Source organism: Trachinotus anak, unplaced genomic scaffold (assembly GCF_046630095.1).
Source record: "Trachinotus anak isolate AG129_WGS33_773 ecotype Australia unplaced genomic scaffold, CSIRO_AGI_Tana_v1 ptg000023l, whole genome shotgun sequence".
Lineage (NCBI taxonomy): Eukaryota > Metazoa > Chordata > Actinopteri > Carangiformes > Carangidae > Trachinotus > Trachinotus anak.
This window is the reverse complement of record NW_027273874.1, coordinates 5,810,477-5,837,208: the sequence shown is the minus strand read 5'-3', so window position 1 is coordinate 5,837,208 and position 26,732 is coordinate 5,810,477. Positions and strand designations below refer to the sequence as shown.

Below are 26,732 nucleotides of genomic sequence, written 5' to 3'. Positions count from 1 at the left end.
TTTTGGTGACATCAAACGCAACACGGCTGCTGCTTTAGAAACGTTGATTTCCACGCAGCACAGAGCTCGTCCCGAACGTTTTCCATTTTCTGCTTTGTTCTGCTCCTCGTTCGTTCGCTGATGCCTTTGCGAGCTGACATTTGGCGCACGACCAAGTGGAGAGCTTCCCGGGCCCGAGGAGCAAAACCAGAGTAATCCTGACTCAGAATAAAACATTAGCTCTTTGTCACTGTGTTGGCTCACTTTCCTGTTTTCATAGCTGTGTGCTCTCTGACTGTCAGTCAGGCCTAGGTTTACAGGCCGAGCTGTTACATTACATGGATTTCAAACTGGTTGTTATTAACTCAGCGTGGTGCCAGAGAAGCAGGCAGGATGCAAACATTGTCAGTCATAAAAAATGAGTTGGGCTGTTTTGAATATTTTCCTGTGGCTTTTAAAATTTTCTTGTTTTGCAAAACCCACCAAATGTACGTCTGCAAGAACGAAAACAAACAATTAAGTAGGTTGTTTATAATACTTTCAAATACTAGTTAATTAATTTTTCACTTAAAGGTGCACTTTACAACTTTTGGTCATTAAATTCAGCTTATTCCACAAGATTTCCAACAATGGAAAAAAATAACCCAGGTGATGTCATAGTGATGTTATCAGTGTAATCTCAGTTTAAATTTGAGTCTAAAAATGTTTAACCTGGAGATGTGGGACTTCACAGGAGGCAGGTAGGCTGTCAAATAAGACTCTTTCCAGTGGCATTATGGGTAAAATACGACCAGAGTTCTGGAGATTACAAGATACTATAGTTCAACCAGCGTAGGGTTGTATTGTTTTTAAACAGTAGCATAACTTTAACCAAATAAAAATCCTGTAACTTTAAAGTTCAAATCATTTTGCTTTAATATTCACATATGATATGCTATGTTTTTATGTTCTCAGTTTTAAATCCATTTTAAAATCCCCCATATTTGTGGTGCATATTGTTTCACTGCATACATGCACAAAGTGATCTAATGAGAGATGTGTTATAAATGACACTGTACTTTCAAGCTTTTATGCAGAACAATACCTCAATCAGCAGCAAGTGTCACAGCACATACAGCAGAACCTTCTATTAAGGCTCTATTGTACTGCTGCCTGTAATTCATTTACATTCGCAAGTGACCTAATAGCCCACGTAATTATGCGTTCTCCTTCCAGCGTTATTCTGAGCATCCATAAGCTTTGATTCTCCATTCACACATGAGCTGCGCTGTGTGTGCTAATTAGCCTGCATGTTTTACACAGTACTGTACTATCAGAGCCTAAGAGAGAGAACACGGGGATGTATAAGAAACTGTAGAAATGTTATTTGATTTTAAACATCCATTTAGCTTTTAGCACAATAAAAGTCTGTTTAGTATCATAAGCATAACTAGTGTCATCTAGGAACTCCCCACAGTTTAGCTATAATAATAATAAAGCAAGCTTGCATTTGCAATATAAAACTTTAATAGCGCAGCTAGCATGCTAGTGTTGTCGTGTGAAACCTTGCACCCAATTTTGGCGATTTAAGTTAAATTGTAGGATATTTTTTCTGATTTAAATTCTTTGTTAGTCACATTTTTAAAGAATTAGATCTCAATAATCTTCAAATGTAGATTTATCAGGTTAAGAACCAGCACAGGAATCGGGTGCAGTAAATAAATACCTGGGCTAGTTTAAGGCAGCTCGCATGCTAGTGTTGTCATGTGAAAAGTTACACCTAATTTTGGCAATTTACGTTGTAGGTCATCTTTCCTAGTTCTAATTCTGCATTATACATATTTATATAGAATTAGATCTCATTAATCTTCAAATGCAGATTTATCAGATCAAGAACCACCACAGGAATCTGTTGCAGTAAATCAATAATTGGGCATGTAGCTAGTTTAAGGCAGCTAGCATGCTAGTGTTGTCATGTGAAATCTTTTTTTAATCTAATCTAATTTTGAACCACAGTGACTGAGACCATGTTTATCTATGGACAATCTCATCTCATCTTTAAGCTGCACATTGGCCCCTTGAAAGATACTGTGTATGCTTGCATATAGCGTGGAACATTAGCTTTCACGCTCATTTGTGATAACAGTGTACAGCACCAGCGAGCTGTTGCATTAGTGGGTATATAACTCGGTCCCTCATGCAGTATACCATCTAATTATATCATCATAAAGAATCAGCGCTTGTCATTACCATTAGTTACTGTAGAAAGCTAATTAGCTGTGATTATTCGGGTCCCTCCTATGGAGCGGAAGAGGGATGAGTGTGACGGGGTGGAGGGCGGGGTTGCTAACCTTTCTCAGAACAGACTGAGGCAGCTCGGTGGAGCACAGTGGGAGGGATGTGTGTACGTGTCCGTGATCGCGTGTGTGTGTATGTGTGCTTAAGTCTATGGCCGAGCAGACGGAGCAGTAATAGCATTAGCCCGGCTGCCTGCAGGAATGATGAGTTTGGTGAAGGACAATAATTAACACTGTCTCCTACAAATGCACACTCCCATATATAAAGCAATTCATGTGAAATGTCAGAAATGATTTACCTTCTGTTTAATTATATCCCCAAAATGCAGTTTATATAGTGCAAAGTAGGTCACTGCATTTCAGACTAGAGTTTGAAACCAGACAGTCTTTTAAGTGTGCTCCCTGGGGAGATGTTTGGGTGCAACAGCCAAACTGGGGGGGGGGGGGGGGGGGGGTGATGTTTGGTCCAACATCTCAGCACCTCACAAACAGGCTGCAGTCAGCTTTGGATCAGAAGGATGAAGTCTTATCTGATTACAACTGTAATTATACCCAGAGCCATCAAAACATGAGGAGGAGGAGGGGAGGATGTGAGGAAGAGTATGAAGAGGTATCTAGTAGAGAAGTGTGTCAAACAGCCGTGAACTTTGGACGGATTCCCAGACAAGCACGTTAGTCCTGTCATGGTATAACCTACATGCAGTGGGCGTCAAAGTGCCCTTGTGGTAAGAAAGTTGCAGCTCAGTCAATGGAAGTCATCAAACCAAAATGTGCATTGTAACATGAATGACCAAGGTCATCCAGAGATCAATGCACCATTTTAAAACATGACAGATTAGCCTGTATTGTAATAAATCTCATGCACAAATTTGCACTGCATAAAAGCTGTCAATGTAATGTTGGTTAGTTAAAAAAAAAAAAAAAAAAAATTAAATTTATGTTTTTTTGTTAATAGCCAGTAGACAGTTACCTTAGTGTTGCATAAAGACAGGAAACAAGGGGAAACAACTAGCCTGGCTCTGTCCAGCTTACCTTAGCAGCAAGACCCCAGGAAGTCACCGTTCACAGCCAAGTCTTGCATATAAGCCCCCTAATAGATTAATTAAACAAACAAGTTATGACGTGCTAATTAGTGAGCTTTAAAACTGCTAGTCAGGTTTTGTTGCCTTTGGACAGAGCTAGGCTATCTGTTTCCAGTCTTTATGTTAAGCTAAGCTAACCAGCTGCTGGCTGTAGCTTTATATCTAAGGAAGAAACATGAGAGTGGTAATGATCCTCCCATCTAAATCTGTGCAATAACACAAACACAACAAGTGTGTTTCCCAAAATGTGAATTATTTTAAGCAAGGACTGAAACTGGTCATCACTTTCAGCTTCCTACTATTTCCTCTAGTTTACTTACTTCACATAGTTTGCACCATTATGGCTTATAGATTTAGAGTCTAAAACAAACGTAGAGGTTGCAGAAATATAACAATAACCTGACGCAATGACGTAAAACTCTGTCATACCTTATCTTTCATGGCGCTAGCATACAGCGGCCAACACTCTGTGACGGGGGAACTCATGCGGCTGCAGCTTTTCTCTGCCGTGTCCTTCAACTATTTCATCTCGTCATGAATCTTTGATCTGAAGTGGCCTTTCAGAGTTTGACTTCCCAAACTGTGAGACAACTTCCTGTGTTGCTGTTTCAGCGCTGCGCCCTGTACTCTCCTGTGTTGTATAAGCGCAGGTGTCAGACTGTGGAATGAATCCTCTTGAGACCTACTTGGAATTTAAAGTTCCTGCTTTTTGTTTTCACATGGTTGTCCATCCTCTCTCTCCTCCCTTTGTACGACCCTTCACTCTCTCTCTCTCTCTCTCTCTCTCTCTCTCTCTCTCTCCATCTCTCCCTGTCCCCTTCTTCTCTCCGTCTCTTTCATACTATTTTCGGAGTTGCGCCGAGTTCCACTTTTGAGCAGTGGAGCGGATTCCTCAGCGCGTTGCCATGACGACGTTCCCATGGCTCCACGACACACTTTTTTTTTTTTTTTTTTTTTTTGCTCTGCTCGTCTTTCTTCTTGTCATCTTGTTAATTTTCTCCCTCCCTTGCTGTCCCCAAAAAGTCTCCAAATGCCTTAAATAGTTCGATCCAGACCAAAGACTGTAGATGCTCTTCAGAACCCTCAAACGTCTCTTTTACAGGTCTCAAATATTGTGGTTTCTCAATACTTGCAGGTCTACAGGTTTAACTGACTTTATTTATTGTAAAAAAATGATTTTATGTTTATTAATAACTAGCAATAAAAATGTTCATCAACTAGAAATGGGGCACTGTGAATTATGCCATATGGGGAACTTCTCTGAGGTGTTTTACTCAGTGTGACTTAATCCTGTGATCCACATTTGACCATTTGTCACATCACCTTCCATGATTCTGGAAGGTGATGTGGAGATATAAAAAAATGTTTACCTTTTTTTTTTTTTTTTTTTGTGCATGATCTTCATGATTTGTGCTCTGCATTTAATAATTAAATTTAATAGCATGAAATATATTTTGCTTCCTCCCCTCTTTGTTCGGAGGAGACATCTATGGAGCACTCACATCGGAGCTCAGTTTCTGTGAACTGGGAACAATCTGCAGTATCATCAACAGTTTATATTTGTTATCTTGTAAAATTCGGCAAATGGATCACAATGATAACACGTTGTCTTGTTTAAAAGCAGCGACACCTGCAATGTATCCACAACCAGACGTCTCAGTTCAAGTTTAAAAAAAAAAAACCACAAGAGCCGAGAGAGTGAGAGTGTGGGGAACATGCAAGGCAAGACTAATAACATGAAGGTGATAAATTATGCCAACTCAAGAGCTCGCATTAGTCATTCGAGAGCACGTATTACTAAATCGGGAGCGTTTCATCGGGTTTTCTGTGCATAATGCTGCGTCTCTGTCCAGACACGTGTCACCACCAGGACCAGGTTCAGGATTTTTGCGTTTAAAAAGATGCCTGAAACGAGCACCAGCACTGAACATCGTTTGTATTCCTTTGTCTCTAGTGTCTCTGTATGAGGGGTGTAGCACAGCAGGCTGATGGGACTTTACCCTGCAGCTGACCTGAATGGACTTGTGTGAGGAGACTAAGTGCCTTTGGGTCAAAATGCAGTGTGTGTGTGTGTGTGTGTGTGTGTGTGTGTGTGTGTGTGTGTGTGTGTGTGTGTGTGTGTGTGTGTGTGTGTGTGTTTCTGCAAGGTGTGTGTCAGAGAAAGGGAGGCTCCGCATCATTTCATGCATGTCAACCTACATCACCAACCCAGACTGTGGCCTCCGCATCTCACCAGCGTCACATATACACAATCCTATCTCTCGTGTCCTGCACTGAGCACACACTCACCGACAAAAACACACACACACACACACACACACACGCTCTCAGATCAGTGCGGAGATGGGGGAATACCCACTCGGTGATGGACTCTGAGGAGTCAGAGGAAGAGATATTCTTTCTCAATGATTTATTAATGAAACCAGGCAGATATGGAGAGAAGGTTAGAGCGAGAGTATTTGCAGGAAAGCGGGAGAAAAAAAGAGGAGTGGGGAGGGGTCGGACGGATGAGACAAATAAGAGATGAAGAGCAGCTATTCAAGCGACGATGGAGGATGAGGAGGGGTGTGTATGTATAATTAAACAGCCGCGGTGTTGGATTATTTACAACAGCTGGAGGAGGGGGGGGGGTCGATATCGGCTCACACACACACACACATTCACACAAACACACTCAGGGAAGCTCAGTCACACTCTTAAGACACAATCCGAGGTGGTTTGTGTAATTGGATGTCAGAAGCTATTAGAGGGAGGAGGAGCGTGAGGGAGACGTAAAGAGGACAAACTAGTCACTTTTTATTAAAGTTGGCATGTGAGGTTCAGTCTGGACAAACAAATTAAGGAGGACATGAAGACGCACGCACAGACACACACACATTCTGGCAGTGAGTTGTTGTGTTTGTGTTTACCTCCGTTGTCTCAGCTTCATTCCTGAAATATTAGTTGTGCTGGTGATTATATCAGAAGTGTGGGAGAGTGTGTGAGAATGGTGCATTTCCAGAGCACTGACCTGGGAACACACACACACACACCTCCCACATGCACATATGCACACACTTTTTCACTTGCACATGCACACACATACACCAGGAAGTCGCACATACTTTAATTGTGAGACAGACACACGTGCCACATTTGCACACACTCACACACTCTTGCACACAAAATTATGGCCCAAAAATAACGAGTGTGTCCCACATAGGGAGCCGACTCCGAACTGAGAGGAGCTGGACTGAGCGGCTTCCTCTCACGTGTTTGGCTCGGTCGGCAGCTCTCACTTTCTTTATGTGTCTGTCACCATAATCAGCTTCAGTGATCGGGGCAAAAGGAATGTTTCCAGTTACAGTCAATGTTAAATCTACTTTTATCAACTGTTCATGGTCTGTAATTGGATGCTATTCTGTTCTGAGTTCAGGCTCCTGTTTTCCTACTTTTGTACTCTATTTAAACTCACTTTATTTCTACAACCCCCAAAATAATGTCAAATCTTTTCAATGCAAGAGAATAACCCAAACGTGTAACACTTCAAACCCCAAAACAACTCACTTCAACTTAAAATACATTAAAACCCATACAGCTCAGCTCAGAACCTGTACAGATCAATCCCAAACTTCACCCAAAAAAACTGTGCACTAAACACGAAAAGTGTGCACTTAACCCATGAGGTGTAAACTCCAACTTAAAAAATCATACTTTGATCAATAAATCGCACATTTCAAGCCCTAAACTTAATGCTTTTAAGTGTGTACTTTTTGGATTAAGGTGCACTGTCTTTGGTTCAAGTGTTCACTCTCACCTAAACATTACATGCTTAACACAAAAATTGTGTACTTTATATAAACCACCCTAAAAAAAACCTACCTAACCTAGAACTACCTAAAATATGCGCACTTCCAGCGAAAAATATAATTCTTTAACCTAAAAATTTCACAGTTTATCCCACTTTAACCTGAAAAATGGGCAGTTTGATCCAAGAGCTGCATATTTCATGAAGGAGATACAGAACGAGAGCAGTTCTCTTCATTGTTTTGACAGGAACCTGTGTGTATGTTTTTGGCAATGTACTGTATTTATGCTGCTACATTTCATTCTTTTAGTAGATGCTTTTGTCCTATAATATATCATGGATAAATATGTGTAAAACAAAATGCTGTATATAAGAAACGGCGAGCTGCCAGGTGGAGAATGGTGTTCAGCAGCTATTCTGTTTTGTCTGCTGCTTTGTTAGTAACATCAAAAAGTGAGTGACCGTTCTCCCCGAATATCAAAAAACTAAAGCAGGTTTAAACTCCAGGCCTTCATCTGCTTTATTTGGAGAGTGATTATTTTGTTATGCATCCATATTGTTGCCATTTTTCTGATAACATTTGGCAGACTGGATGTAGCTCCTCCCCTGTGGCATGGCGACTGTCTTTCATACACTGGCGCCGTCTTTTTTTCCTTGCACACACCCTCTTCTTTCTCACTGGCTTATAATTTCACCTTCTTTATTCTTTCTCTCTTTAAATCTCTCATCTTCTGTCCCCTTCTTTTTCTTTCGCCCTCTCCCTTTCTCCGTCCCTTGTGGTCTCTTTGGCTACAGTTGTGGCTCGTTAGCACCATTTAGAAACCTCTTTCCGGCTCATTTGGCTCTTGGCTCATCCCAGCCGCATTGACATTAAGCAGCGTGATGAGCGACTGCGCCCCACGGCGGACATGACACTGTCATCTCCATCAGGACTCGCAGCTGAACACCAGCCCATTTTTTTTCCTCAGCCTTCTCTTTTATCCGTCAGTGTGGAGCTGAGACATTGCTAATGTACTGAACTTCCACAGGGAGTTTAAATAATGAGCCACAGCATGTTAAAGTATGAGAATATACACGGCAGAACTCAGACAAGCAGCTTCAGACGCCAGTTTGGGGAAGTTGGGACATATTTCGGATCTAATGTCATAAAACGCTGCAGGTAGCAGTGATGGATGACTGAGCCTCGTCATAAACCAATCATCTCTCTTCCTCAGGCGTAGACCAGCATGCCGTTGGTGAAGAGGAACATCGAGCCCAGGCACCTGTGCCGCGGGGCTCTGCCGGATGGGGTGACCAGTGAGCTGGAGTGTGTCACCAACAGCACCCTGGCAGCCATCATCAAACAACTGGGCAGTCTGAGTGAGTACACAGCACATACAAGTACATACAGTACAATGGTTTACTTGATGTAATATATTGAATGGATTTGTTGTTCAGACGCCATGTCTCTTGGCGCCTTCACCAGCTGACTTTTTTTTTTTTTTTTTTTTAATAAAAAAGCAAATTCTTGCTTATTTTTGGTGTCAACTTCAACTATGGTGAACTTTGACCTGCAAATTTAGCTATTGAGCATCAATCTGTCTTGACACTACCAGAGTCCAGATTGAAGGAAGCTAGCATAGTTATGTTGCTAAATCAACTTTAACTTCAAGTATTAAGTGCTTTGCAAAAGAGCAGTGGTTAGCCGACAATTATAAGACATGAAACGACAGATGTGCAACGACTAATGCGCTCATGATGATAATGTAAATTTGTGACAATTAGCGGATAATATTTACAGTGTTCACTCTTATTTTATCATACTAGCATGCTAACATTTGCTTCCAGTCAACAAACATGGCGACCCCAAGAGCCAAGGCATGGCTAAAAATACACAATTACACTGAGCCATGTGAACATTATTGTCATAGCTAACTGCACAGAAACTCAAAAAGACAAAGAAACTCCTGCACAATAGCACAATAGATCTCATGGCCACATGCATGGCTGCCAGTGAGAAATGACATCTCAGTCTGTCTTCCTTTGCATTTTAAGTGCAATCGCACCCAAAACGAATGAATTCAGAGCAGACACATCACTCAGGATGTGTTTGGCGTGAACGAGGCTATATCTGCACAAGCTGCCTAAATGGATATCAGCGGTTGTTTGCTGATCGGCACTAAGTGTAGCTGTCAGGGTGTTTGATGGAGCCTGTGCAAAAATGTGGAAAAGGATGAATCCAAGGTGAAACTTTATGATACAATAACAAACACAAACACGATGCCAGAGCGCTCACCGTGACTCAGCTATAAAAAATTAAACCACAGTAAAAACACAACCCGATGAGTCAGTGTTCTGCAAATACCAGAGTCCAGATGCATCCCAATCACTACATCCTTAATTTCCTTTTATCGCTCGAATATTATCGCACTATATAGTTCATAGGAAACCTGTGCAGTCGAGTCATGCGTATGAATGCAGATATTCACAGCTGATGTTGCTGTGTTTGAGAGGAGAGATCAGGCTATGCCAGGAAAGAAGCCATTCAGCGGGAATATGGGAAAAAAGGCTATTTGAATTTGATTAACAGTCAGAGGCTAAATTGAATTCAGCGACAGCTCAGTGCGAATGAGTGAGTGCTCTGCCTCTGCTCCATCTGTCAAGCTGTGGGCTGAGAGGCAAAGAGACGCCGAGGCACTGAGTGTATCCGGCAGGTGTTTGTGTATATGTGTGGATTTCATTTGGTTTGGAGGTGGCAGAATTATTGAAGAAGGCTGCAGTTCTGGATCTCAGTAAACACATTTAAATATTTGTACCTCTAAGTCTGTCATGCTTTGTCTCACACACACACAGACACACACACACACACACACACACTCAGGCTCTCTCGCAGATAGAAAGGTCCTTTCAAGTATTCAGTCCGACAGGTGCACTGCAGGGGGCAGCCTGTCCTGCTGAGACAGACAGAGGGGGAGGAAGAGGAGGAACGGCATCGTCTGACCTCCATCTCCGTGAATTTCTTTCCATACATCTCCTCTGTTTTGTTGTGCTATTTTTAGACACTTTTTATTAGTGCTGTATCACACTGAGAACGGTGGAAGTCATAATAATTTGTGCAGCCCACATAAAAACCCTGTTTAACCTGCCCAAGAGAGCAATGACCACAGTTATTTCCAGGTCATTATTCTGCTGTTAGACTCGTGTCACTCTGCAAACAGAGGTCTGGTCAATGCATAGGTAATGTTATAATGTTTTTTTTCTTTCTGAGATCTAAATGCAATGCACAGTCAGATCTGCTGGGGTGCAAGTGCCTTGCACAAGGGCACCTCAACCAAGTTCCTGTCCGCACCAACATTTCATGCATCATCCTTCAGTTTTCAGCCATGAAGGTGCAGGATTTAAAACACATGCACCAATAATTAACGTGACTGAACAGACTGAACTTAAAGCTACCCTATTTAGTTTCGCAACGATTTGAACGTACTAGGAAAGACAAGGAAGAACACTTAAAGCTGATGTAAACATGGATTTAAAAAAATACTTATAAATTGACTTTAGAGTTGACATTAGTTGATAAATCGATTAGATTATCAACAGAAAATCAATCAGAGACTGTTTGTAGTAGCTTGATAATCAATTTTCAATTATTAAGTTGTTTTTCAAGCAAATATATCCAAAGGAGGCTGCTAGCTTCTTACATGTGAGACTTTTCTGCTTCTCACTGTTTAACATCACTGGGAATTAATTTAAATTGATTATCTTTGGGTTTTCAGCTGCTGATCAGACAAAACGAGGAATTCAAATGTGTCATCTGGGAAGTTGCAATCAGGAGTTTTCACTATATTATAAACAGAATGATTAATAATAAGTAATCAGATTAATCAATAATGAAAAGAACTGTTAGGCCTCAAGGATACACACAGGGATACTCACCATAACTGTGTTTATGTGATGAATTATTCTAAACACCTGAGCAGGTTCTAGTGGCTGAACTGGGCCATGAGATAAGGTCAAGAGCTCTGGGAAAAAGCTGAAAAGCGAACCTTGAGTTCAGGATAATGTGTGAATCTCCATGCAGACTGTGTTATACTCTCTATTTTTCGATTTTTATGAATGGTTAATGTCTGAATATTAAACTAGTTCAGCTGCTGGTTCTCCTCAGTGAACGGGAAATGCTGAGATGTGGAGCAGAGCTCAGCTGCCGGACGTGAGAGTGTGAATCTGCTCTGTTAACCGTCAAAGAGAGAGAGACGCCATCTCCCAGCAGGAAAAACTAGTGACAACATCAGGCCTGAACACGCGTGTGTGTGTGTGTGTGTGTGTTTCCATGCAGGTCGCCATGCAGAGGACATTTTCGGAGAACTGTTTAACGAAGCCAACAGCTTCTACCTGAGGATGAGCAGCCTGCAGGAGAGAGTGGACCAGCTGGCTGTGAAAGTCACCCAGCTCGACTCCACTGTGGAGGAAGGTGGGACTGTGTGTGTGTGTGTGTGTGTGTGTGTGTGTGTGTGTGTGTGTGTGTGTGTGTGTGTGTGTGTGAGACGAGTTTATCACACAGTTTCATCAGGTGTTTATTTATGAATTGATACTTGAATCAGCTTTGTCCTGATGCCTGGTGGGCAGAGTTTATCACATACTGTGTGTGTGTGTGTGTGTGTGTGTGTGTGTGTGTGTGTGTGTGTGTGTGGTCTTCATCCTTAGAGATGTCTCTATCTCTGCCTCCTTCCATCTCTTCCTTCCACTCGTCCTTCCTCCCTCTCTCTATCATTCTGTCATTTTTATTTTTTTATTTCTTCTCCCTCTCTTCTTTCTCCTCCTACATCCTCCTCTACTCTCACACTTTCTCTTTCATTTCCTCTTCTCTTTTTGTCATCTTCATTTCTCTCTCTCCCTCCCTCCTCTTATGCCCCTCCATTCTTTCCATTCCTACTCTCTCTTCCTTTCTTTTCATTCCCTGTTCCTCTCATTGTTTCTCTTCCTCCCTCCTCTCTCCCTCTCACTGTCTCTTCCATATTCATTTGTCTTTTTTATCTTCCTCACCTCTTTCTCCTTCCCTCCATCCCTCCATTTCTCCCTCCTCTTTATATTTTTCTCCATTCTCTTTATCCCAACTCCCCCTCCCTATTTCCTCCATTTCTTTCTCCTCATTTTCTCTCTCTTTCTATCTTTCAAACACTTTTCAAAACCTTTTCTCTCTTCCTCTGCCCCCCCGTCTCTCTCTCTCTCTCCCTCTCTCTCTCTCTCTCCCACTCCCTCTCTCTCTCTCTCTCTCTCTCTCTCTCTCTCTCCTGGCTGATACTGCCTCGTCATTCTGCAGCACACTGGGCTCAGACAGCATCAGACAGAGCAGCGCAGATGAAGATGAAAAGCAAAAGCTCAGCAGTCCTTCGTCTCATCCTCCTCTTCCTCCCCCTCCTCTCTTCCTCTCCCACTCCTCCTCCCCCGTTCCTTCATCTCCTCTCTCTTCCTCTGTCCGTCTCCGTGCCTCCTCCTCCTCCTCCTACTCACAAACCTTTTGTCTGTCCCTCATTTCCTTCCACGCATTCACACGTTCGTCTGTTTCTCACCTCACATCTTCTCACTTCTCCTCCTCCTACCACCTTTCTCATCCCTCACTCCTGTCATCTCCTTCCCTCCATCTGTTTTCTCCAAACTAATAGGACGAGTGACAACATGGATGTTTCATGATGGAAGAAAGGACGGAAGGAAGGAAGAGCAAGGGGGGCTGAAAGGAGAACACTTAAGGAGAGGGAGGAAGAAAAGATGAAAGGGACAATGAAAGGAAAAGGGAAGGAAGAGAGGAAGGAAGGAAGGAACAATGACATGTAAGGGAGGAACTGCCAGGGCAAACCTGTGCAGTAATCCAGCTGTGTAATCAGCATCTGGATACGCCACACCTGTCAGGTGGACGCTCACTAACACTGATTTAAACACGTCTGTGAAGGAAATTTAAGCCGTAGAAAAGCTCTTTTATTACAACTCATGAAAAGTGGGAGCAAAAACAGTGTGTTTGCATTTCCTCGGGTTTTACTGATGAGATGCTGCACATCCTTCCACACAGTAAACCACACTCATGTTGCAGGGAAACTCAGGCCTCTGTAAACCATGGAAGTCCCTTAATGAGACTGTTTATGGCATTAATCTGGTTATTAGCAGTAGTCAACATGGGTGTGTGCATATGAATGTGCAGAGAGGGAGATTAATGTTAATGTCAGTGTGAGAGAGAGAGTGTGAGAGAGAGGGAGAGAGAGAGAGGGAGAGAGGGAGGGGTCTCTTTGAAGATGTGTCTGAATGAAAGTTGCATTAGCTGCTAGTTTTGTGGATTATTCATTTGGCCGCAGGGACAGAAGCTTAGGAGGGAATGATCAAACACCGAGCAGACAGGAGTGTGCTCTGACTGCACAATCTACACACACACACACACACACACACACACACACACACACACACAGATCAAACATCCAATCGCTCTTAAGTGTTTGAGGAATAAGTCTTCGCAGTCAGATGCTAAATCTAACACACTCTCTTTCTTTTTGACCTTGTTGATGCTGCTGATAACTTGCGTGCACGCACGCACACACATACACACACACACACACATACATACACACACATACATGCACATACACACATGCACGTACACAACACCGGCAGTCAAGGAAATCACTGGTCAGTACATATCTCACACTCACACGGTTTAACCTTATTATATATCAGGCTGATCTACACTGAACGTGTGTGTGTGTGTGTGTGTGTGTGTGTGTGTGTGTGTGTGTGTGTGTGTGTGTGTGTGTGTGTGTGTGTGTGTGTGTGTGTGTGTGGCCATCTGGTAGATCCTGGATAGCATTGCAGCCGTGTTAAATCTCCTCTGGTGTTACGGGATTGACACACATACATGTTGTATTTCCTCTGTCTCTCACTCTCTCTCTCACACTCACACACACACACACAGGCTCCTGTTATCACACAGTCCTACATGCCGCATACGTACAAAGAGACTTTATAAGTACAAACAACACACACACAACCTTTATATTGCTCCCTTACATCCACACATACAGTAAGCCCACTCACACACCTCCCTTACAGCTGCAGTGTGTGTGTATGTGTGTGTGTGTGTAAAATGCTTGTTAAGCTGATGCAACAAGCTGTAAGACTAATCTGTCCCTGCTGTCCTATTATCACCTACTGTGTGTGTGTGTGTGTGTGTGTGTGTGTGTGTCAGAGTGCACACAGTATGGAAGCTGTCTCTAGTGTAAGTGTCGATGCTGTTGTCTCAGAGATTCACAGACACATGTTTTTATTTTTCACACTGAAAACCTGAAACGGAAACATCCTCATTCATCTCCTCCAGGAATTACTTTGCAATAAAATGTTTTTTGTGTCTACATTTCAAACTTTGCCTCGTTGGGTTTCATCTCCTGCGTGTCCAGCCCGTGTGAGCAGTTTCCCTACATTCCCAGAATGCCCTTCAGCACAATCCATAAAACCCATAAAACACAGGGTCAAAGCCTCACAAGCGCGAGTGACATCGAGGGTGTGTGAGTGCTCTAAACTGTGTTTAATAGCTTCTACGTGAGCAGCAAACAGCACATGCTGTTTTATTTGTCGCGGGGTGTGGCGGGGGGTAAATTAAGTCTTTGGTTGACATAATTAATCATTTAATTTGCTTTTATTACATTAGAGACATGGGCAAATGGAGAGTTAAGAATAAAAAGAAAATATATTTAATCCACCTGTGACAGAGGAGCCGTTTCTTCTTCTGTAAATACAGAGAAAATCCAATGAAAATGCTTCTCCTTGTATTTTTGCTCTGAAAAATCAAATTACACTCTCCTCGTGCAGCCATAATGGCCATTGTCCAAATGTTATTATAGAAATATCCTAATAATAGCTGCCAAAAATTGCCTACAAATTGTTCCAGTAATGCTGTTTTCATTCAATTTTCTTTCTTTGGCCATTTCATCATGACTGAAGCTGAATTTGGTGGCTCAGTCTTTGTAGTTAAGTCACCGTGTCCTGGCTGTTTTGTGCTGTTATTTCTACTAACAGCACTAATAAAAGATTTTCCCCTGCTTTATTCTGATTAATTCACGAGCATAGAATTTGCAGAAGTGAGACCAGAGGGCAGAGGACGCAGGGATTCAGGATTTAGCTGCTAAGCCGACACTTTAAGAGTTAAAACAGCTGTTTTTAAGGATTATGTTGTCAAACACCATTAAGGAGACACAGTGAATGATTCTGCCTGTTTTACCACATTTAGGCCTCTGTTTGCTAAATACTCATCTAAATCTCCTCCTCTGCTCGCAGTCTCCCTGCAGGACATCAACATGAGGAAGGCCTTCAAGAGCAGCACCATCCAGGACCAGCAGGTGGTGTCGAGGACCTCAGTCCCCAACCCTGTGGTGGAGATGTACCATCGCTGCGACAAACCGCCACCGCTTAACATTCTCAGCCCATATAGGTCAGTAATTTACCCCCACGGGATCATATCAGTTAACTAATCTGTTTGGCTGACCACCACATTGTGAGTCGTCAGTTTTGGCGGAAAATCGGATTCATTGCTTTGCAAAACCAGAAGGGGCTGCTGTTCTTCCTCACTAGAGCTAAAGTATGCAACAGGAAATAGTCTGCCATGTTTATCCACTCCATTAAAACCAATTATAAAATCAATTTCTGTAAACAGTTGTGGCGTATTAACTTCTAATCACCTAGAACCTATGCTGATGTTGATTTTCTGCCTCCCACTTAGCCCCCTGGCAGAGACCACCGAGTCTCTTCATTAACTTTAAACTGTGTGGATTGTCATTAGAAGATAATAACTGTTGTTTTGTGTTGGTGAAACGTGTGACTTGATTTCGTTTTACCACCGGCGTGGAGGTTTATTACCCATTCAGCCGAGAATATGAACAGACACCCTCAGAAACATGTTCCAGCTTTTCAAAAAGAACCGATGAAAGAAACTCCCTCTTTAATAAAACTCAGTGTTTCGGTGGAACAGAGGCCTGAGGTCATTTCTCATTTACTCATCTCACTTATCATCCTCTAACTCACTCTCTATTGTCCGGATCCCAGCACAGTCCCTGTGGTGTTAAATTAGTACAATTTTTGTATTGACTCTGGTGTCCAGCTAATTATCTGGGTTCATTAGCTATTGAATAAATGAGTATAGACATTTTGTTGCATCTACTATTAAACTGTCACACATCCTGCTCCAAGCCCCCCCACCCCCAATCAAATCCCATATATCTGAATGTCTATTTTTTTCCCTCTTTTTCACCCACTATCTTTCCATTCCTCCGTGCAGGGATGACAAGAAGGACGCACTGAAGTTCTACACAGACCCCTCTTACTTCTTCAACCTGTGGAAAGAGAAGATGCTGCAGGCCACCGAGGACAAACGCAAGGAGAAGAGGCGGCAAAAGGTATGGTTGGTCCGTGCTGGTGGAGTCCATTCGTATGTGAATGTGTGCAAGTGTTTGTCGGTGTGTCACTGTGCACGTGCTGTAAGTTGGATGTGTGTAATAAGAGTGCGACAGAACGGTTAAAGAAATTCATCATCTGCTTTAATTTGCTAATATTTGTTTTTCCTGCCAAGTTGTTTCTTTTTTTTATGCTGTTGTTTCATTTGATGCATTCCTATTATTGTACTCGCCATTTAGCTTTGCTTCGTTGTGTAGTCGGTTATTGATACAGCAGCAGCTGGGCAGGCTCATTACCCGGACACAGAGGGGAGCACAACTTTTAACAGTTTATACTTTAAGCGTTAATCACGCAAATGAAATGAGGCACGAACAACGATGTAAACACATTTATACAAAGGTAGAAGGAGAGTCTCTTGTGCTTCATCCTCTCCACTAATGGAGGTCAATGCTCTGACAGGTTACATGACAGGATACAAACACTTCAGCAGTTTAAAGTGAATCGTGTGCTCCTGTATTTCATCTGGGTTCAGTCGTCCAGAAGTGGCCCATCAAACTATATTTATACAATAATGTAGCTCCTGTACAGCTGTAATAGTCCAGTTGTAACAGGCGGTCTGACCTTTCACAGTAGGAAAAGAACCAGTGTAAATGAATGAAAAATGAATCATGGCTGAATTCCATTTAGCTGCTTCAGTTTCAGGGTCCTGGTATCTCACATGCTGGCTCACTGTCATATCATCATGGTTTATTGGGACACTTGAATTGAACAAAGCCATTGTTAGTGATATTTAACACTAATGCTTTTCCTCCTACGTTGACTACGTTTAGTTTCATTTGTGTAAAACACTGCATATGTTTACTGTATGTGTGACGCTGTTAGCTTCACCGAGGTGTAGGTTTTCATTTATAGCTTCATTTATAGTCAGGTATAATGGCAGGTGTATTTGTTTTAAATCTTGAATATGAATCCAACAAGGTGACGTATTTGTGCTTGTACTGTATATATTGCATATATTAGTATGTAGAAAAGATACATCATTGTCCATAAGGCAGAATTCTTCTGATAGAAAGCCTGTCGTCCGTAAGCAGGGACTCATGACAGGGACCTCACTCACATTTTCTGCCTACAAATGACCCCAAAAAATTATATAGAAAATAAATAAAGCTCAAAAGCTCTTTGCCAGAGTAATGTAGTTTGAATAGCAGAGGTGATCTGTTCATCTACATGTGTACGGGGCACATCGCCTCAGGCCTGGACCATCGAAGTTTCCAGTTCCCTTTGAAACCTCTAGCAAACCTTTATTTTCTAATCTGGGTAAAGTTAAATTTGAACTACATATCCAAGAAACAGTTTAGACCAGTTTGGGTTATGGATGATGTTCATTGGATACTAAAGTACGACCATGCTGGTCTCCAGGAGCAGCAGGGGTGCGGACTAATTAGCAGGGACACCCCCGTGGGCTAATCCAGACACGGGTTTTTTTGTTCAGTCCGAGTGGGAAGAAAATAACAGTGGTTCTGATCATTTTAGACACTTCTGTCTTTTCCAGTTAATCCTGTGTGAAGCACGGTCACTAGGCTCAGTCAGACCAAGCTGACCGGCATGGACAGCTAAACATGTCCGAGCTGTGTTCCCCTTTGATTAAAAATGCTACACTTGTCTCCATCAAAGCCCTGAACAGCTGCTGCTGTACGCGTTTGCTGCACTTTGTCAATATTTCTGTTCTATTTAATGCTGCTCACATTTTTCTGTTCCCTCCCGTCAACCTGGAAACTTGGCAGAACAAAATCCCTGTTTCAAAGATAGTAGTTTTCACTCAGGTTTGAATACCAGAGGAAGAGCAGCTGCGAGAGGATGGATCATCCTCCTCCACCTTTCCCTCCTCTTTATCTTCCTTCCTCCTTTTTCTAATGAATCCATAGCGTTACCTGGCTTTCAGAGTCACACACCCCACCCTTCCTCCTCGTCTTCCTCCTCCTCCTCTGCTCAGTCTAACGCACCAGCTTGTCTTTCTCCCATGTTTCCATAGGGCTGTCCGGCCCACCCTGACAGGCCCCACTCCAGACAGGCCCCACCCAGGAGCCCCCTGTCCATCTCTGTAAGACAACCCCGACCCCCTAACCTGCCCCATCCTGCCCCACACTTTACCCCTGCACATCCCACTAACACACAGCACACACTCACCTGTTATAGAGGATGTACGAACACGGGTAAGACACACAGACTCGCACAGAGACACGGAGGGAAACACAAACACAAGACACAAGTCAGTGGTTGCATTGGAATAATATTAAAAATCACAGATACACACACTCCCCTCTGTTTGTGTCCATGTGTGTCACGTTGCCTTAGCTTGCCACCTCACCCTCTCTCCAACCCTCTGTGTTTGGCTTGGTTTGGTTTGGTTTGGTTTGGTTTGGTTTGGTTTGGTTGCCGTCCTGTGTGCTCAGAAGTTTTGGCTCTGTTCATTGTCTACTACTGTGTGTCGGTGTTGCCTAATAGAGATTGGGTGGTGTGTAGACTAGTGTGTGTGTGTGTGTGTGGTTGGCTCTGGGTGAATTTGCCCCATGGTGAAGGAGCTGGTGATTTCCCTCTGCACCAAAGAAATCAATGATCGATGGCTGAGTTTCTCTCCACTCCTCTCTTTCTCTCTCTCCATCTCTTTCTGCCTCTGTCTCTGTTCTAGGAGCAGCAGAGGCAGGTTGAGGACCCGAGCAGAGAGGTGAAGAAGGTCCGTAATTATTTCAATTAAATGTTTTACTTTCAATTTAATCACTTCTGGTAGACCTCCTTCTAAAACTATCATATAACTATAAACTCAGTATAACCTGGATTGTTGACAACTGATTATACAGTATAAATACGTCACTTGTCATATCGAAGATCTGGGTCGCTGTAGCTAACCAACGGCCGCCATCAGCTGACCGACCGGCCTGACATGTAGTTACTACGTCACAAAGTTTCCAGCACTAAATCTCACAGAGCCTGCTTATTTTAAGTCTTGTATTATTAATAACTGCAACAATTACAGTGACATGAAATGTGAATTATTGTCTTCGTATCAGTTTGAATTTTCTAATTTTTTTGAAATAAATACAGACATTAAAAGCAATAAATCAGTATTAAAGATAGCTCCTGCAGTGTTGTTGATACATCTAACTTTGATTAAGAGGCCTTGAAGCTTTATAGACCTTCTGTACTTCAGTGCCTTGCTTTGATATACTTTTCATTTCTCTTTAGTTTCTTTTTAAGATCTCCACAGTGTCAATGTTCTGAGTTACCAATCCTAGGGTTAAAGATCGATTTTTTTTTTCTCTCAATTTGGTGCTTTGCTTTGTTTTTTTTTTCTTCTTCTGTTTCAATCACCTGTGCCATACTGCCACTAGTTTTAGACATAGCTAATTGCAGTGTGTGTATATTGTCCCTGAGAAGAAAGCAGTCTGGCACAGTGAGCCAACAATGAACTCAGTGAAATCAAAGAGAGATCATTGCCAGTTTGCCAGATCTAAAACATCTTCAGTAAATGTTTATTCAAGCCATTTAACTAATTAGATACACTCTTGCTTGTCTAATAACACTGACATAGTGGGATGTTAGAGAGGTATACAGCTGTGCTAATTCTCCATACCAGAGCAAGTGAATGCCAGTTAGATACAGTAGCATCATGCGCTATATAAACTAATTTACCTGATGCACCTCTTTCAGTCTAAACTTTAAAAACATCACTTATATTACTCATTCAGTAAGAGATATGATTTGTAGAAAAAAACACTAAAGCTGTATGTATTGTGACATTTAACTGCAGTGAAATATGAAAAATATATAATCATATATAAAAATATATTCTATATTTGAAGGTGCGTAAGGCTCGTAACCGGCGTCAGGAGTGGAACGTCCTGGCCTACGACAAAGAGTTCAGACCAGACGCGAGGCTCACGCCCTCCCCTTACCATGGCATGTCCTCTGAAGGCTCCCTGTCCCCGGATAGCAGGTACACACACACACACACAACACGTTCCTATTTGTGTGCCGCTTTCCTCTAAGGTCCTGTTGCCTTGTTAAGATTTAGCCTGACAACACTCACGTGCACATCACTGTTTATACGTTGAGGTGTCCCAGGGGCCTTACAATACCTGACATGAGTGGTTTACTGGAAATACATCCACACACAAATGAAAAAACACTGCAGAATTTAACGGACCAAAGTGACTTTCAATTTTTCCCTCAGTCTTAAAAAGCTCTGAACAGTATACAGTGTGCAGGTACTGATACACAACTAGTGTCTCACAGTTACACCCTTTACCTGAAAACTGAGATAGAGATTGAAGCAATACCAAGCGACTGAGTGTGTTATTTAAAGCTCTATGCTGCCCTCTTCTGGAGAAGGCAAGTTTGAGCACATGTATTTTTAAAATTCATATGGATTTTACTATTGCATATCCAAACCTGTACAAGAGAGGATAAGATTAACGAAAATTGGATCACAAAAAAATTAAATGAATAAAGGCAGTGATTTGCTTACTGTTGCCATAGTAATCAAGGACAGAAACCTATATTATACTGTTTGCTAGCCTTTTTACCTGAGGTACATGTCTTTTAATGACCACCCACTCACATTCCCTCCAACAGATCAATGGCGTCTGACTCCTACCCAGCTAGCCCTAACCACCCCTCAACCCAGGCCCCCAGCACCGCACACCCTACTGACCACCACGCCAGGGATCACCTCAGCGCTGCGGCCCAGACTCAATCACTGGATCGGGGCCTCAGGCCGGCCAACCAGCCCCCTGGGCCTGCAGGGGCAGCTGGGGCGGGAAGGCACGTGGCCTCTTTGGGCAGAACCCCCTCTGGACACGGGATCCAGCCGGGCGGAGATCCAACGGTTAATGGGCCGAGGCAGCAGTCGGTTAAGGATTACCGGGCTGGACACGGGTAGGTTTGCCAATTTAGACTAGGTTTATGTGAATTTTTGAATGTATTCAGCTGTCTATTTATTTATTTATTTGTTGGCATTTTACTTTGATTTTCTACTATTTTATTTATCTTTTGTAATGTTTGTGGCTAAAACTTGTTTTTGCAAAATTTCGTTATTCCTGTGTCTAATGAGTTGGTGCTTAAAGTAATACGGACACGATTACTAGTTTTAGCCCAGCAATGGTCCAGACTAGATCATCACTGTCTCGTGGCTTTTGCCTTTCTACTAAACTAAAGTGAAACACGATGTTTAAAGTATAAAGGCCGACTTAATGTCAACCAACTGCCGCTATGAATGTTAAATGGAAACGTCTCAACTTTTCAAAACGTCTCCCCATGTCTTCTCCTGGACCTGACACCCATACAAATGATGTGAGACCTATAAAGTCTTACTTTTACCACCAACTGTACAGTTCATTCTTCATTGGAAATCAAGATTGCAGCATGACAAAAACAGACACATGAATCTGTGAACAAGAATAAGAATAAATAGTCAGTCATTAATTTAGTAGTAATTTGGAGGTAATGGGTGAGAACTATAGCAATAAGTAAAAATCACTAAAATCGTTAAAAACAAGAAATTAATATTACTACTGTATGAAAATTAAACTGTCATGCACTGTATTGCAGTTCTACATTACTAAAACAGATGGAATATATTCATTGACAGAGTCCAAATTAAGTTATTTTTATTGCAAACACTAAAAGAGTATGTTGGTTTCCATTGCATGTTGCACTGGGGAATCTCTGCCTCAGACTTTAAAGTAATTGTTCAGCATTTTGAGAAATATGCTTATTTGTTTTCTTGCCAAAAGCCACAACTTGTCTTTTTTTTTACATTTTGTATGGAATAAAAAGAAAACAGATACGAAATGTAAAGTAGTCACTGTTTAAAGGTTCTTTTAGGCTGTTTTAATCAGTTAACTATACCTTGCTGAAGGATCAAAGCTTGTTAGCCGCCCATATCCATTGCAGTTTTTCAGTTTTCGTCTTTTCTGTCCTTCTCCCACCAGTGGGCAGCCCTCCACCATCCCAGAGTATTATATCCCACCTGCTCCTCCCCCACCTCCTCCAACCATCCCTTCTGCGCAGACAGCCTTCGACTCCACCACGGCCCCAACCTCCGCAGCCGCCTCCGCTGTGCCCCCCGCCGCCTCTGCCCTCTCCCGTCCCTACTCCCCCTCCCCTCCTCCTCCCCCGGCCAACTACGTGCCATCTCCCTCCCACCCGCCTTCGGGTGCGCCCCCCGCCGCCCCTCCACCTCCTCCGCCTGGAGCCCCTGCTGGCCACCAGGCCCACCCATCCCCACCACACGCTGCTGTGGGCCAGGCGGCCGTGGACGCAGCGCCCCAGACGAGGAAGTCCACCATGCTGGGGATGATCCCGATGAGCGACGCCCGCTCCGACCTGCTGGCCGCCATACGTAGAGGTAAGTGTGTGGAAAGGTTAGTATGTTGAGATGATTTTTGGTTCTTAAAACCACAAACATATCTTCTTATGGATATGAAGTAAAACACAGGAAAAGTATAACATATGGGAGCTTTAAATATGTAAATTTTTTATGAGTATGTTGTTATTTTTACTGCCAAATCTCATGTGTTAAAACATTTTACAAACAGACACAGTTTCCAAACTGTACATTGACCAAATATAACACCTTATCCCTATTGTTGAGCTTTGGTGAGGGGCCCTAAACATCTGGTCCCTCCCTCCCTACATCCTTCCTCCCTCCCTCCAGGTATCCAGCTGAGGAAGGTGCAGGAGCAGAGGGAGCAGGAGGCCAAGAGGGAGCCCGTGGGCAACGATGTGGCCACCATCCTATCGCGCCGCATCGCAGTGGAGTACAGCGAGTCCGACGACGACTCCGAGCTCGACGAGAATGAGTGGTCTGACTAAAAGTTTTAAAAGAAGAGTGAGATAAGAGGCGGGGGCTTGGTGGGTGGTGATGACAGGGAATTTAAGGGGGAGAAACATTGTGATACTGAGGCAGAAATGAAGTTAATCATTGACATTTAAACAAAAAAAAAGTTTAATGAAATTCATACATACACACATTGACGTACACACTCCAGATCGCCTGCTGCAGCCTCTCTGAACATTAAGCGCTTCAACAGCAACAGGTCGGTAATCTCAGCCGGTTGCCCCTGACGACGCCTATTCTTGAACTGAACTAGAGGTTTGTGTGTCTGACCACCCAGGGTGTATGGCACATTAAACACACACACACACACACACACACACACACAATCACAATCACATAAACACTTACATTTGCACCATTTCAACACCCTCCCGCCCCCATCCACTCATTTTTAACCACTAACACTCAGCTGTGAAAAACAAACGCGCCAACTCCTCCCTCGCCACATATTTGAGTGATAATTATTAGCAATATTCCAGGCTCTTAAACTGTAGGTAGGTGGGCCCCGAGTGAGTACGGGGGCAATGTGTTTACAAAACACATGGTATAGCACAAGAAATACTAATTATAGTGCAATCTTAACTTATCTGCCAAATGTTGAGAAAGAATTTATGAAACAAGTCTTGGATAATCAGGGAAATAAAAAAAAAAAATTAAAAAAAAAAGCTTATCAGAGGATTACTCCGCTTCGCCGGGCTGTGCCTGTTTACAAAACATGTGCACTCTCCTTAAGGGACTACACCAGACTTCTGGGAGTTTGGTCATCTTGAAACAATAGAAACAGCACCAAAATGATCTCTGTGTAATGAACTCTGGCGGGTGTGTATGCTAACAGCTGAATATATAACATATTGGCTAAACGAGCTTGATTTAAATGGTTAAAATTGGATAAAAGCGCTCTTTACTCAAGCGTAGCTGATGACTTTTTGCCATTGATTTGTGAATGACTTAAGCTGAAATTATGCTTCTCCAAAGATACATGTAAACATCCCCACAGACCTATGCAAAGAATGGTGTCCTGGGAACTAAGTTGCAGAACAGCTGATGTGCACACCTCCCGAACTCCAGCTTCCTGTCAGGAGGTGGGTTCTAAAGAGAAAGTAAGCTGGAGCAACTAAAGGATTAATCAATGTTATTTATACATGTATAAAAAAAACAAAACATTTACAAACGTCTCCAAGAGAAGCTTTAACAATCAAAATTCTGTTATAAGTAACTTATATGCTATATAAATGCTAAATGGTAATGTTATTTTATACAACTACTTAAAGGCCCATTGTGTTTTTTTTTTTTTAACCACAGACGAGTGATCATAATTCACAATACAGGCCTGTTTTGTACTGTGTTTACAGTCATAACTGATGTAGACAAACTGTAAAAATTAAGAATTTAGGTGTGATTGTTGTCTCTTGTCAGCCCCTATAATAAAATACTTATCAATCAATTAAGGGGCAAGTTTAATAGTCGGGCAACAACTGTATTAAAAATATGGTTCGCGCCTTTAATGTTAATGTATATAAATGCATTTAAATTTTCATTTAATCTATTTCAATAGGATGTTTCATTGAGATCAAATCTCTTCTCCAAGAGAAACTACACAGTAATTCCCAACAAACACACAATTTACACACTGAGAACAGTGGTTGCACATTAAGAAAAAAAAATTGCAAGTTCTATAATATTTTGCTTTTTTCTTTTAAAGGTTTAAATTTTAAAACTTTTTGGGCATGCATCAGGCAGACATATCTACAGAGATAAATGTGATGCTGGTTCTTGTAATGTTGTGGGTAAAGTGATTAGAAGGCCAAACTCCCATAAAGTCAGTGTGGTCCTCGAACTCATACCTTTAACATTGTGATATACAGTAGTTCTCCCATTGAGATAGTGTAATAAAACTGTGACGAAAGACGCCACCCACCAGGATTACGCTGGTTTGGGAAAACAAGCGCCACCAGCACCAGCCCTCTTAGAGTTTAGTCATAACTCATCATTCAGCCTCCATATCACAGCATTGAAAAATAAAGCAAGTGAGCAAGCTTATGCCATTATTTTAGTACATTTTTATTCTTTTTTATTTTTGGTCTTTTGTAGTCATTCATAACTTGAAGCCTAACATTTCAGCCAGTGACTGTGTGCTGTGGTATTGGTCTTATATAAACGCTTCCACACTTAACCACAACCAGAGCCGTACTCACAAAGCTCGTCATCCTGGCCCAGGGTCAAAGGTCACGTCCACTCCTTTATTTGACCTTTACACACTCTCAGTGACCCTGGATCAGCACTGCTGTCTGTGGAGGCTTTGTGAAGGCCACCCCTCGACTATAAATACATATGTGTAAGAGACTTGCGACATGATATACAGTATATTATCTATCTCTTTTCAGTATAGGTTTGGCTAAAACTCAGTATAAGCTGATTGGACTGTAGTGTTTTTATAATGTGGTTTTTCTTTTTAAAATGTGCTGCAGTGAGTTGTTCACTTTGGTTTATCTTAGGGTTTTCTACTGTCAAGGCCAGGATGGAGGTACCGGTTAAAACAGTTTAACTGCTTCTTTGACACAAATTAAAGGATGATTCCACCAACATTTTTTTTTTTTTCTTTGCCAGATTTATGAATCTGTTCTCAAGCCAAAGCAAATATCCCACAAAAACAGGATTCAAACAGCATTTACTGCTACTTTTATATATTTCCCATTTGTTTCAGTTTTCTATCCAGAGCAACAGAAGATCTTGCAGCTCGTTTTTTTTTTTTTTTTGGTGCCGCAACTTAATAGCAAAGCATTTGGGGAATTGTAGTGTTACTCCTCCACCTGGAAGCACCGCAGTAAATGTCAAGCCTCGGTTGTAGATATCCACCGATACAGTTTCATTTTTAGACCAGTTGTTTTTATTTGTCCATTTGTGTTTACTTGAGCAAAACGTGTATATTGTGGGAACCCAGTTTCACCAAAAGGCTCAGTCGCACTGTTCTAAACATTAAAATATCTGGCTACCTATTAGCTAAATTACCTACGTGCTGTAAATTATCAGTCATTAGCCATGTTTTCTTCCATTGTAAAGTGAATATCAGAGCCTAATCACAAAAAGAAGAAACAAACTGCAGTTCAGTGTGGAGTTCCAACCGGCTTCAAATTGAACTGTAGAGGGAAATGCTGTTATATGTAACCTAAATGTATCTATTAAGTCAATTTCAACCATCTTTGGCCCAGTTTTACGCTAGATATCTTGATGTCATTTGTTGCACAGGTTAGAGGTTGTTACTGTATTGGTTTACTACAGAAAATGCCAAGATTTTGAAAAGGATAGGG

The 26,732-nt window shown here is 42.1% G+C and overlaps 1 protein-coding gene across 3 annotated transcripts in view; it reads left to right on the top strand.

Annotated features, from left to right (window-relative positions):
- LOC139606833 (actin-binding protein WASF3) overlaps positions 1 to 24,089 on the top strand; it is a 33,755-nt gene extending 9,666 nt beyond the window's left edge. For 2 of the 3 annotated variants that reach the window (XM_071459205.1, XM_071459206.1), the window contains exons 2-11: positions 8,339 to 8,483; positions 11,437 to 11,571; positions 15,414 to 15,567; positions 16,411 to 16,528; positions 18,559 to 18,627; positions 19,216 to 19,260; positions 20,387 to 20,520; positions 21,159 to 21,461; positions 22,517 to 22,932; positions 23,242 to 24,089. In XM_071459205.1, the coding sequence (XP_071315306.1) occupies positions 8,351 to 8,483; positions 11,437 to 11,571; positions 15,414 to 15,567; positions 16,411 to 16,528; positions 18,559 to 18,627; positions 19,216 to 19,260; positions 20,387 to 20,520; positions 21,159 to 21,461; positions 22,517 to 22,932; positions 23,242 to 23,399 (1,665 nt within the window). In that variant the 5' untranslated portion in view covers positions 8,339 to 8,350 and the 3' untranslated portion in view covers positions 23,400 to 24,089. The remainder of the gene's footprint in view (positions 1 to 8,338; positions 8,484 to 11,436; positions 11,572 to 15,413; positions 15,568 to 16,410; positions 16,529 to 18,558; positions 18,628 to 19,215; positions 19,261 to 20,386; positions 20,521 to 21,158; positions 21,462 to 22,516; positions 22,933 to 23,241) is intronic. The other variant, XM_071459207.1, reaches the window with a different exon arrangement.
- Positions 24,090 to 26,732: the final 2,643 nt, after the last annotated feature.